The sequence below is a fragment of the Epinephelus lanceolatus genome, chromosome 9, assembly GCF_041903045.1.
Source record: "Epinephelus lanceolatus isolate andai-2023 chromosome 9, ASM4190304v1, whole genome shotgun sequence".
In the NCBI taxonomy this organism is placed as follows: Eukaryota; Metazoa; Chordata; class Actinopteri; order Perciformes; family Serranidae; genus Epinephelus; species Epinephelus lanceolatus.
Window position 1 is genome coordinate 11,645,611 of NC_135742.1, and position 12,955 is coordinate 11,658,565.

Consider the following 12,955-nt stretch of genomic DNA (forward strand, 5'->3'; position numbering starts at 1 on the left):
GGGGCAACATGTTCTTTCATCAGGGTGAACATGGGCACTGTAGTACATTTTCAGTCAATCCCTCCGCCATCCTACTGCTGTAAACACTCACTATAGCATCAACTGTGTATTAATCCGCAGCAGAAAATAGTACCCAAGAAGCGCAAAACCAGTGCCTGCCAGTCTTAGGAAATATTGAGCATGTTTGACAATGTTATAATGTCAATAAGTAATGTCTGTAATACACTGATTAAAAAACATTGTTATGGGGTGTCGGTAGCATAGTGGTGCTCGCACCCCATGTACAGTGGTGATGCCTCGCTGCAGCGGTCGCAGGTTCGTCTCCGGCTTGCGACCATTTCTGCATGTCACCCCCCGCTCTCTCTCTCTCACCCCCCTTCACTCTGTCCTATACAATAAAGGCAAAGAAGCCAAAAAATAATCTTTAAAAAAAAAAAACACTGTTATGCAATTAGTCTTTTTAACCTTCAACTTGAACCTTTTCACCTTTTTGGCATCATCAGTGGGTTAGGGTTGGGTGGGAGGGGGCTGTGGGGAAAAATGCCACAATATGGAGGGACCATCATTTCCATTTGCATTGCAATTGTATGATTACATACCACTAATGTTCCTTCCAATAAAATACGACTGGGAAAAAAACCAGCTTTGAAGTCACCAAAATGAAAATATTCTTATGTGGAAAAAAAATCTAATACAAAAATATTGTCTCAAAACAAAGAATATGGAAAAACAAAGTCAGTCACAGAGTACTATATTATCTGCACACTCTGCATAGTAGGAAACCCAACAGGCTCTGGCCCACTTGAGATGTGTAATTACTGTGGGGGGGATAGCAGGCCTTGGGAAAAGGCCAAGGATAAAATGTACAAGGCCATGGAGAAAACGCTCTGCTGCTAACCATCACTCTCTGTCAGGATAACCCGGCTCATGTAAAGAAGTCAAATAATGTAGACCAACAATCCAAAGCAGAACCAGATCACAGAACTAAACCACAATCATAACTTGTCCTACTTTTGAGCAGAAACTGTTCTCCAGAGAGCGAATGACATAACATGAGTTTGGAAGAGGGCTGTAAAACTTAAGTTACACTGAGTAAGCGCTCCTCAGTTCCCTTCATCATTTCGGAGGCCTTTGATACGGATGATGTAACAGCCCAGATATCCAGCTCTTTAGTATTCTGACCCACAGGGGAGCCAGAACACAGGTGTGCTCCTTGACGCCTGCATTATGTTAGGCTGCTTTCCAAACAAGAGCTCAAACATTCATGTTTGGCTGGAGTCTCTAAACACTGCAATTTCACAGATTTCCCCCTCAAAGGCAGTTCAGGGTGTGTCAGGGTTGAGAGGGTTTGATTTAGTGATCCTCGATATACAGAACTCCACTCATTCAGTCGCTTATTCATTCAGAGAGTCTGATTCATGTCGCAAGATATTCTGAGAATGCAAACACACATGTATAATGAACTTTGACACATTAGGAACAGGATCAGTGATATCTAATGGATATCAGCTACTTCCTTTCAGATTTACACAAACAAACGCACAGCTTGAGCGTGTGAGACGAATCAGATACCTTTCGTCCAGCTTGTCCATGCAGTCCAGGGGGGCCCATAACACCAGGCTCTCCCTACAAGACAAATCAGGTCACATTCAACACAGCAACACAATTTGCATGAGTGTCTGCTAATAATCAAGCAGTTCTATGAAAGGAAAGATGATCATATGCGTACTTTTGGTCCTTTTGGGGCTTGACCAGGTGACAGTCCATAATCTCCTTTTTGTCCCTAGAACATAAAAACAAACAGAATTTTCTTTTTCATGCTTTCAGACACACTTTTCCTCCCAAGGGTACGAGATGTAGCCTCCTCTGCACCAATGTTCACTGCATACTTTCTGCATTGCCACAGCATTCCAGCTCGCAAGGCGCAGAGGAGTTCGCTGTGTGCATTTACCCTATCAAAGAGTAATGAGTTCATCCTACTTATTGGTGAGTGTAGCGGTTGTATTTACACAAACGTGCAGTCCATTTATGCCCTCCAGCGACTCAGTTTACACCAAGCCAGCGAGAAGTGATGGGGAGTGATCGTGTACATTCTTCTGCCTTTTCGGGCAGTGGGAATCCTGTCAGTGCTTTCTGGGTCAGCATGCAACGTCCAATCTCACTGGTGAAAGTGCGGCCCAGATATCTACGCAATTATAATGTAAGAGGCCCGTGGAGAAATAGATAACTTCCTGTGTTAGTGCTTATCATTTAAAGAAACAAGTATATAGAGGGAAATCTTGCAGCGCTGAGGTGGTTGGACTGTAATCAAACAACAGCTGTTATCGCCTGATTGCAATTTTGATTGAGCAAATTAAAGTTCAGGCATGGAGGGAAATTCCACGTTGAAAGTCACTTTGTGCAATCCTGAAGCTGAGACGTCTATTTTAAGGAGTAATATGCCCATTTTTAATCCAGACCTCTTAGTGCAAAAGGCAAGAGTTCAGTCAAAGTGGAAAGACGAACTGCTTCAAAGGAGTATGTTTTTATTTCACTGGGTTTCTAGAGAAAACTACAACAGGAGTTCTCATCTACCGTATATCGGCCCATTTGAACCTACATGTACGTGACAGCTACAACTTGGCATCGAGGAGTCTTTGTGGGAATTTTTCTGCAGACTGATTTCCAAACAGAGCCAGGAGTGCGACTCCAGCCAAGAGCCACATACGTACCCTGAACACTGTGTCTTTTCACTGTCTGAGGGTTTTTCACCTCAGCTCCATCATCTGAAGAGTTTAAACTCAAAGAGGAGCTAAATGAGGTAATTTCTTCTGAAAGCTTAAGACCCTAATAAGCACTTGCACCTTCCACTGGTTGTCCACATATTTTTATTCATTTCATTTTTAAGTCTGCTGCTAGATGTCTTGCAGCAGCGTTTAATTATCATCAGTGCCTCTCAATTCATCATTATCACGTCCAGATAAAGTGACATATTCAAACAAAATTCAGCTCAAACACTGTGTTTTCAGCTTTTTAATATTTTAAAAGAAACGAAATGTGGCAGGCCAGGCTGTCTGCTGTGTGAGGTTTGTGTGCAAGTAGGTCAAACTGAGCTGGGCCAGGTTTGGTTAGACTCCAGTAACACATATGTACAGTATAGGAGTTATGGTTTTCCCCTGGTTAAGGAGGCCAAAGCATGGTATCAATTATGTTGTTTTTAATGTTAAAAGACAGTGTGGAAAATGCTGAAATTCAATGCACTGGAACGAATTGGGTGCAGGCTTGACATACAAGCTGTTTTCTGTTTTTATTCCGGTGCAGTTTAATATACAGACTCCCTTTGTGATATCAGACTGACATATTATGGAGCTAAACCTCTCTGTTGACAATTCAGATCAGCGCGAAACACAGACGGATGTCAAGTACTTGCAAATTAGTGAGTGCGGAAGACTTAAAACTGCTGTTCTCTCCTGAGGGGAAACAAATGGCTTTTTGAGAGGCTGGAAGAGTTGCACTGTGAAGCCAAGAGGATCTGACCTCAGACATGCAAACTGAGTGAAATTACAAACAAACACTGGATGACCACGAGTAACCACAAGAAATACTTGCTCTTCATATTCACATTGTTGCTTAAATGCCCTTGTTACATCAGTTAGATATGGATCGTAAAAGAGCATTAAGGCTGTATGTACCATAAAATTTTATTGTGTTTTATTTACATTATCATCCTTGCATCCCCAAGAGGACAACCAATGTGTAGCCCTAGATCCCCTTCAAGGATCCAGCTGTGTGTTGACACGGAAAACAATATAATTTGAGAGAAACATCGACCACTTAATGGATAGTAATTAACTTAAAGGCCCACTCAGTCAATTTCCTGACCATATTAGGTTACGGAAATCATGATTATATGTAATTTTAAGGTTTATTCTAAATATAAGAAAGCATTTTTTTTATTGTCAGCTCATCCGAAGTGAAAATAAAGACCTTTTCCCAGCTGTGGTCTTGAAGTAAACAAACCTCTTAATGTCCTCAGAAAAGGCTGCTGTTATCCTGTATTTTTCTTGCTCAACAAATCCCATGAAAAGACCAAAACAAACAGTGAGTTAGTCCGTGTGTCAATACTTCAAATTTTCCTACTTTCCCTGTGGCATTCAGCCCTGAGTCCATTTGTTCCTACTGAAGTCATGAGGCGTTTAAGACAGGTCACAAATACAGAGTCATCAAAACAGCTGGAAGCAGTAGTTTTTTTAAATTGTGTAATTTGATGGCGACTATTTTCACATGGATTAACACATACTTTGTGTATGATTTACTTCACCAGGACGGTGGATTTGGAATTGGCTTAAAGTGAGCCCATTATGCTTTTTCCTTATTTTCTCTCATATATGTAATGTTAAAGAGCCAGAAGTTCATTTTTAATGTGGCCAAAGTTTCAGAATAATGAGGTAAATGTATGTAAAAGTAATTCCTGTGAGCGATGACCTCAGGCTTCAGACCATGTTGAGCCCTCTGTTTAACCCTATGGGCCCTAGGCATTTTTGGGTTATTTTTACTGCCTTTACTTTTAAGCTCATATCACAGTCATTATAAAGGCTACATACACATGCTATATCTTTTCAGGACAATCTGGGCTAACCAGATTTGCCATCATTCCATATCCTTCTATGTGCCTGTATTTTATATTAATTTTTATATCTCTGAAAAAAACAAATCTGTGTTACTAAATTCTTACATTTTTACATGTATCTCACCATAGCAAGTTGGAAGAAGACATATTCTGCCATATATGAAGAGGGGAGACTCTCTGGAATCTGGCAATATAAGAACCATGATGCTGGGACATTCTGTCACTTACAGCTGTCCAAAACATGTGGTTTGTGCCAGGCAGATATGATTGCCAGTATTTTTTCATTATTGCAAGAAATTCCATTGACTCATTCACAAATCAAAAATGTGTTTTATCTGAAAGAAAACATTGGACTACCGACAAGTGCTTGATCTTGTCGGAAAGCTATGATTCCGCTGTTTCATGTGATATGCGTGACGGTTGCGGAGAAAATCCACAGAGAAGAACAAGGTCTGAATTTGGATGCACTATGCGTCATTCAGGCCCATAGGGTTAAGCAGGGATAGGGTTTCTGGGGCAACCTACCTCTACGGTGCATGTAGAAGGGAGATAAATCAAAGGAATCGAAACTCCAGTGACACTTGTAGTATTTAGAACAACTTAATTTTACTACCAGCATGTTTTGGCTTGTGGCTCTCATCATGGAATACTGTGTCCAACATTTTTTCAACTTTGGCTACAAAATGATGTCAAGTCGAGTGTGTACATTAAACAGCCTACACCGCTACATGAAGCTACATGCTAACATTAGGGAAACATGTTAACGTAATTGCAAATGTTGTAAATTTCTCCCCAGTTTTGGTCCATATTCCTGCTGGAGCACATCCAGTTGTGTTTAGCTTTTAGTGATTTTTTTTACAGTAGGAAGTGCAGCTATTCTAGTCATTCCCCAGCTGGAAGTGCACTGCAGCATACTAACATTAGTCGACCAGAAAGGTCATTAGTCGGCAAGATTTCATTGGTCACATGGTTGCGGTGGGGGGGGGGGGACTGAAACTCTATTAGGAGTTGCACCTTGTCAAAATATATCAAAACCGTTTTTGAGGACCACATGGGAATTTCATTTGAAAGGACAGACACAGGAAGTGGCCACGCTCAGCAGCCAGGCAGGAGTCATCTTACAAACCAATCAAAGCCAACAGATATCTTTCCCTTCTTCTGTAAATATTCAGTCTGATAAATACGGAAAAGTTGATCATGTTAGTGCAGGGCTACCCAGAGCTTTACATCTGTCCCATGGACGATAGGCCTACACACTTATAAACAGCTCCTGGAAGAAGATCAGCTCTACACACGGCATGTGTACGGCCCCTAATTTCCAGGGCTGGTACCTGCAGTTATTCCACAGGCTAGTTAATAACATGTCGGGCAGGAAATCCAAAGTGTGGGATCATTTTGAGAAGGTGAAGGACGAACCCAAGGTGATATGTAAACTCATCTTCATTGGTCGACTACAAACATGACGTATCATCTGAAACATGGAAGTAGCTACATGCCCATTAGCCCACAGCGTCATTAACAGGCGGCTCGCTCAGTGTGTGACGTGCACTTGTAGATAAAATATAGGCCTATATTAATGAAGGTTCATTAGTACGGTTTTGTATTTCTCTGTAATGTAGCACAGTGTTAACAATGTTACTGATACTATTCTTTCTCACACCTTCAACTCAAACCATTGTGTTGCCCCGCCCAAAATATATAGTAGTTGACTAATGGCCCTAAACGATGACTATGTATCATTTCGGGGCCATTAGTCATTGTTGATGGCAAAATTTTAAAAATGATTACAGTCTGGATCCTTGTATTCCTATGATTATTACAAGATGAGCTTTATTTTCTCTTCCTAAATACAGATAGTTGGCATTTGACATGAAACTGTTGGTTTGTTAAAGTCATACCTTCACTCCAGGAGGTCCGGGCCGACCAGGGTTTCCATGTGGGCCAGGAGGACCCTGAAAACAGAGACACACATGATTGAGGAAGACACTGAGTGAAGGTGATTATTGGGGTCATTGAACAGGCCTCCATTTCAGCAGCAAAAGGGGGTGAGCTAGTGCCATGAGTGAGGTCTTCACAGATGTATGCGCGTATTGTTCCCTTTTCACCGCCTGTCTGTGTTATAGGACAGGTCAGCTGTGTCCCGAAGTCCCTCAGTGTTTGTGTATAGGTGCTCTGTGAGATGTACTGTGTCTCCCTGCCTGCCTCGCCTGTCTGCCTGCCCGTCCAAGTTATGACATATGGATGTGATTTTCCTCATCCCTACACTTTTCCACTGGTTTCTGGGGTCCCACAAAGTGAAGGCCACTCATCCATCAGACCATATTCCCCGATGGCTTTGTGCCACAAACTGTAGGTATCTGTGATATATACCATGCTTAGATGTAATTCATTGAGCTATCTGTGCCAAACGCTTTATCAAAACGGACTATCTCCTGCAAGTCGGGCCAGGTGGGTGGACGTACAGGAGCAGAGAATGAGAAGACAAAATCTATTTTTTTCTGGTTGAAGGGACGATAAATTCAAGCGAGCTGTAGAGAGGGATTGTTTGGAAAAATAAAGCCACAACTTCCTGAGGCATCCAAGTGAGGAGCCTTCAGTTCAACTGCGCACTTGAGTGGAGAGGGGTCGAAATGCTGAGCATGGAAAATCTTCCCCAGCAAAACTGAAAGCACTGAAACATGTTCAGATGGCCCAAACAGGAAGCTACTGTATCTTCAGCCCATTCTTTGAGTTGTTCAGACTTTCCATGGGTTGTGAAGGGGGACCTTTTCCCCCGAGCTGGAGGTGAAAGTGAGGGGTAGGATTACTCTGAGTCAAACAGATGGAGGAGGCCAAGAGGTGTAAGTGTACGGTCGGGTGATTCAGCCCGTCTCTGTTATTTATCTGTGCTAAATTATCAAGCTGTGGAGAGGAGTCGAACAGCCCGGGTAGCTCCCCTCCCCTCAAACTGGCCAGACCTCTCCCCTCGCAGGCGCTCGGTGCTGGACATATGGAGACACTTAACAGAAGCTCATCTACAGATTTCCTCCTCCTCCTCTATTCAGAGCATTCCCCTTTTCACTCGCTCGATATTAAAACGTATGGAAGTCATTATCTCCAGATAGGAAGCAAAGGGAGGAGGAGACGTAGAAAAAAAGGGAGGTCGGGACAGAATATTACAAATTGCATTCTCGCAGTACATAAGGTGAGGAGGCATGGCGCTGATGACAAGGTGGGCGGGTGCTAATCCCGATGGAGACGAGCATAATGGAAAGAGTGAGTCACTTTGTCCGTCTATCTTTGTGTGGGTGAAAACAGGAATGAAGATCCTCTTTGCTTAATTACTAAAAAAAAATAAATAAATAAAAAAAAAAAAGCTCCTGACAGGAAACCATTTAGAGACCACCTGCAAATAAACACAAACACATGAGCGCAAATGTGTTAACCTAGATCAGCGCACACACATGTACACACACTCACACCTGAGGCCTGCAGATGAAGGGCACCTGTATACCAGAGCTGTGACCAGCTTTACGATGTGGGCCGATGACTTTTACAGGAGCGACACGTGGAGTGCTACTGTTTTTATAGGCTATTAACCCCGAACAGACCACTAACACCTTCGCTGGACTGCACATAAGGAAACATTATGTCTTTAGCCTGATGATTATTCAATATAATGTATATTAAAAGGATCCTAACTCTGACTTTGGCAAGATGCTCGGTGCTAACCAAGTGCTAATTGCTTCCCTAAGATCAGAAACTCTCTTGTGTGGCCAGAAGTGCAACTGGAGTTGAAACTAACCAGTGTTTTCTTTAATCCACCGTTCATTTTCAGTATTAAACTGACAAAACATTTCAGTACAAAGTGCATCTGCCCTTTCCTAGGTTTTCTGTTGATGAATCGCAGTCATGTTTTTAAGGTGGCGTGTTCTATTTTATGCACCTATCTAAAACAAACGACTGTTTCTGCAGCTGGAAATGTAAAATGCATCATCTGCTTTGCACCAGAGGTGACGTGCGGTAGGTAGATGTACCACATACCGACAGCAGCAAATGTAAATATTTTCATCAACTGCATATTGGTTGAGTGACTGCTGTGTTACGGCGCATTAAAGGGATAGTTCAGATCTTTTGATTTGGTGTTGTATGAGGTACTTATCCATAGTCAGTAGATGTCAGTCAGCGCGACCCCAGTTTGAAGAAGCAGGCAGGAGTAGAGTACAGAAGCTAAGCAATGAACTGCTGTGAATGGAGGCAGCATGTTGTGTTAAAAAAGCCCCACCTAAAATAATAAACATCAGTTTAAGTGTATACTATATTTAAAATATTTTCATAGCCTTACCTTACTGTCTGACAATGATTTCGGACAGGTAACTGAAGCTGCTATGTCTCCATAAATAACATCACTGAACACAGAAGCTTCTGGTCTACCGCTAGAGTAGTTTTAATGGTACGATAACCATCTCAGAAAATTACACAAATATTATTTTTACTATTATCATCAGTAACAATGACCCTCAAATAAATGAAAACGGAAAGGTTATTTTTGGTTGAACAAATGCTTTCTTCTTCTTTTGAATAGAAGTATGTTTAAAAAGTCTGACAGGCAATTGCACGCAGGTGAGAGTGTCCGTCCAGTTGGATGGGTTTTTTGAATACCGCAGATAAGCAAATGGACACGGTATGCTAACCATCAACCACGGTAAACCTTGAAACCAGTTTATCACTGCAACCCTATCTACCGCTGCCCCAATCAGCTAGTTCGCCTTATATTGTGATTTTGGTGTTTAAGAGGGTTAGTTCAAATTCAGTCTCAGAACCTACCAGCTATTGTCTGACAACAATAAATCCTCTGGAGACGAGGGCCAATAATAGGGCTGATTTGGTGTAGCAAGCGGATATTTGGGACAAGACTTCCTCTTCCGTGCCCCTGTCATTATTGCTAAAGCTACATCATCATCAGACTATCGATCAATCAATTTTATTTATGAAGCCCAATATCACGAATAACAATTTGCCTCACAGGGCTTTACAGCATACGACATCCCTCTGTCCTTTGGACCCTCGCAGCGGATAAGAAAAAATCCTTTAATGGGAAAAATTGGTAGAAACCTCAGGAGGAGCAACTGAGGAGGGATCCCTCTTCCAGGACGGACAGACGTACAATAGATGTAAGGCAATAGGGCCCGAGATTGCAACATTCCCCCCTCTCCACATGGACTATTTACTTTATAGCCCCTTTTACACTGCCAGATTTTCCACGAATGTTGGGCCGTTTTGCCGGCAAGCTGCAAGCGTTTAGACACACAGAGCTGGAATGGTGAGTTGATCCAAGGTGCCCAATTTTCCGCCTCGTAGGGTAGCCTAGTCATATTGGCGGAACCCTTTTAGTTTAAACAGACCGAGGCGGCCTTCCGCAATGGGAGGGGCTGTTGAAGACTTGTGGGAGGAGCTGTTGATGACGCTGCACGTGCGAGCCACTGGCGGTGGATAAACAGGAAACAGCTGATAGCAGGAATTAGCAAGCAGCTAGTAGCAAGAGGGAAACACAAACCTGACAGACACTGTAAAGATGAGCAACTGAGGAGACAAGGAATTGCACGCCCTCCTTACCCTGGCAAACGAAGAGACAATTAACTGTCAGATGACGGGGATGGTGAAGAACGGGCCGTGTTCAGCAAGCAAAATTTTTGTGAATGGAATCTGGTGGCTTTGACGAGAGGTGTAGGGAACTGCAGCTGTTGGAAATCCATATCTGATAGCAAGGTAAAGCATTGAAATATTTTATAATGTATTTATTTTATAGTGTACATTTAAACTCATATTAATTTTTGTGGCTAAAATACGTTTTGCTGCTGCCACAATCAGCAGAAGGCTACATCGCTTTGCTTCAATGGTCATGCAACAAACATCTACTGTATGTAATCCACTGACTATGGATGAGTACCTCATACAACCCCACTTTAAAAGATCCAAACCACCCCTGTAACATATAGGTAATGCATAGTAAACTGTTTAGATTAAAGGTGTACGAAGCCATGGAGATACATATGCTCACAGTTTTACTGTCAATGAGCAACTCAGCGATCATGAACAAACTGTCTGCTGGCATCTCCCGTGAAGCTCCTGCAACTTCAACTCTCTAAATGTGCTTCGTATTAGCTTCAGCACAAGATATAGTGGAAACCGTCAGTGTGGCCGATAATGACAGAGAAGAACTTAATCAAGCCTCTGAGAGACTGCTAATTTGTGCCTACACATGTAATTCATTTCAGAAGAATCTAAATTTTACAAGATACATAAATCAGCTGAGTTTTCTGCACCAATCAACCTCTGGCAGAAACAGAGCTTCCATTGCTGGAGTCTCCACAGACTCCTTATTTCTTTTTATAATAGTGTCAACCATTCTTTAAGCAATTATGCAAATGTTTTCAATTTCACAGAAGCCCGGTGTCCCGTACTGACTGCACACTGGCAGGTCAGTTTCTCTGCACAAAGCCCCCTTTGATCCACTCTCAAGCCTCTCCTTCAGGCCCGGGTGAACTCCAGCGCTCTGCTGGGCTTATGGCTGTGTCGAGGAACGTGGACGCTGTCACGTGTAAAGGATGCTGCTCGCTGGTAGCAACGGTGAGACTGTCTGCTCAGTCAGAGATGACACCTTACTGTCAGGAGGGTGAAGCCCTAATGGTGCTGTGTCACTGCTTTAAACTCAAAATAAAGGCAGCCAACTTGTTATACTGTCCTTTCTTTTCAACTAAAATGCAATTCATCTCTTTACAAATTTCCATTTAAAATCTCATTCTAAAAAGTTTAAGCTTTATAATTGGGATTTGGTGCTTTTCAGTGCGAGTCCAACCATCAACCATTAGCAGCTGCACCACCAAGGATTCAAATCTTCTTTCCAGTGAATTTCTTTCCAACTAAAACAGGATTCTGCTCCATCTCCTTGTACAATCTTCAGCAGTCCTTCCAGTGAATTTCGTTTTAACTGAAACATGACTCATGATAAGTCTCTATGAAGTTTCTACATCATTTCCCTGAAAAAGGGACACAGATTGGGACAAACAATGTTCTAAATTTATGCTTTATAACTTCACAAACACTGTATCACATGCATTGCAATTTTTTCTTAAATACATCTATCAACAATTAGCAGTACTAATAAGAATTAATAGTTACTTTTAGCCTTCTTTCCAGTAAATATCTTTCAAACAAAAGTTGATTTACTCTAAGTTTACTCTAAGTTTCAATGGCCCTCATAGATCAATCTCTCTCACAAACCAGCACAGATCCAAGCGTAGAAATCATCTCCCGATAGGGTTCGCATGTGATTCATGAAACGTTCTTATCGTGCCCATCAAAGCATAGGAATATTCCAGTGTTAATAAATGTGATGGCTGAAAACAGTCAGTGTTTAAAAATATAGAAAGGTTCCAGATAGAGCCGGCAACCAGTGGTGTTCAGCCTCGGTCAATCTGTCAGTCCCACAGAGACAGGCACCTGCCAGCTGTGACAGAGGGCGCACGTCCATATGGCGACTAGACAATTTTAGGTTGATTAATGTGTGGCTGCAAATACGTAGATGTCAGTCAGAGTACGGTCTAAAAACAATTCTCCACCTCAGCCAGATTTACAATGCTGCACCACAAATACACGCCGACGTGAGTTTGATTGTAGCCTTCGCTCACGTCCACACTGATAAATGTTGAGCATTGCTGCGGAAATGTGGAAATTATCGCGCGTGTCGTACATTCGTTTCATAAATGAGGGCCAATGTGTCTTCCTTGAAAAATGGACACAAGTTGTACAACATTGTTCTGTTATACTGCAGCTGGACTTAACTCAAAGGAAAACCCATCCATTTTCATCTGCTTATCCAGGGCCAGGTTGCGGGGGCAGCAGGCCAAGCAAAGCACCCCAGACATCCCTCTCCCCAGCAACGCTTTCCAGCTCCTCCTGGGGGGGGGCCAGGCCAGATGAGATATGTAATCCCTCCAGCGTCCAAACTCATTTTGGTCGCTTGTATCCGTGATCGCTAGTAAAGGAATACCTCACATTGGAGTAGTGTGTAAGATTAAATGGCCTCCAGCAGTGAGGTTGCAGAACTTAAATTTCTCCCATGTGCCATGCTTGGTGGACGAAGCAAAAACGTGAACGGCCCTATCTAGAATTGTCTGTTCTGGGCTACTGTAGAAGCAACATGGTGAACTCGGTAGAAGTGAACCAACTCTGTATGTACGGTAGATATAAAGACTGAACCTTTAAAGCAATTTTTTAAAGACAACTATCAGGGAAACAAGCATGAAACAAAGCACGACAACAGCAGTTTGAACAGGGGAGTTACTGTTCATCATCTTTGTGCAT

At 42.4% G+C, this 12,955-nt stretch overlaps 1 protein-coding gene across 1 annotated transcript in view; it reads right to left on the reverse strand.

Annotated features, from left to right (window-relative positions):
* col27a1b (collagen, type XXVII, alpha 1b) overlaps positions 1-12,955 on the reverse strand; it is a 114,012-nt gene that overhangs the window by 80,711 nt on the left and 20,346 nt on the right. Inside the window, exons 5-7 of the mRNA XM_033620158.2 lie at positions 6,508-6,561; positions 1,730-1,783; positions 1,573-1,626 (exon numbers count right to left, since the gene is read on the reverse strand). Coding sequence (XP_033476049.2) covers positions 1,573-1,626; positions 1,730-1,783; positions 6,508-6,561 — 162 coding nt within the window. The remainder of the gene's footprint in view (positions 1-1,572; positions 1,627-1,729; positions 1,784-6,507; positions 6,562-12,955) is intronic.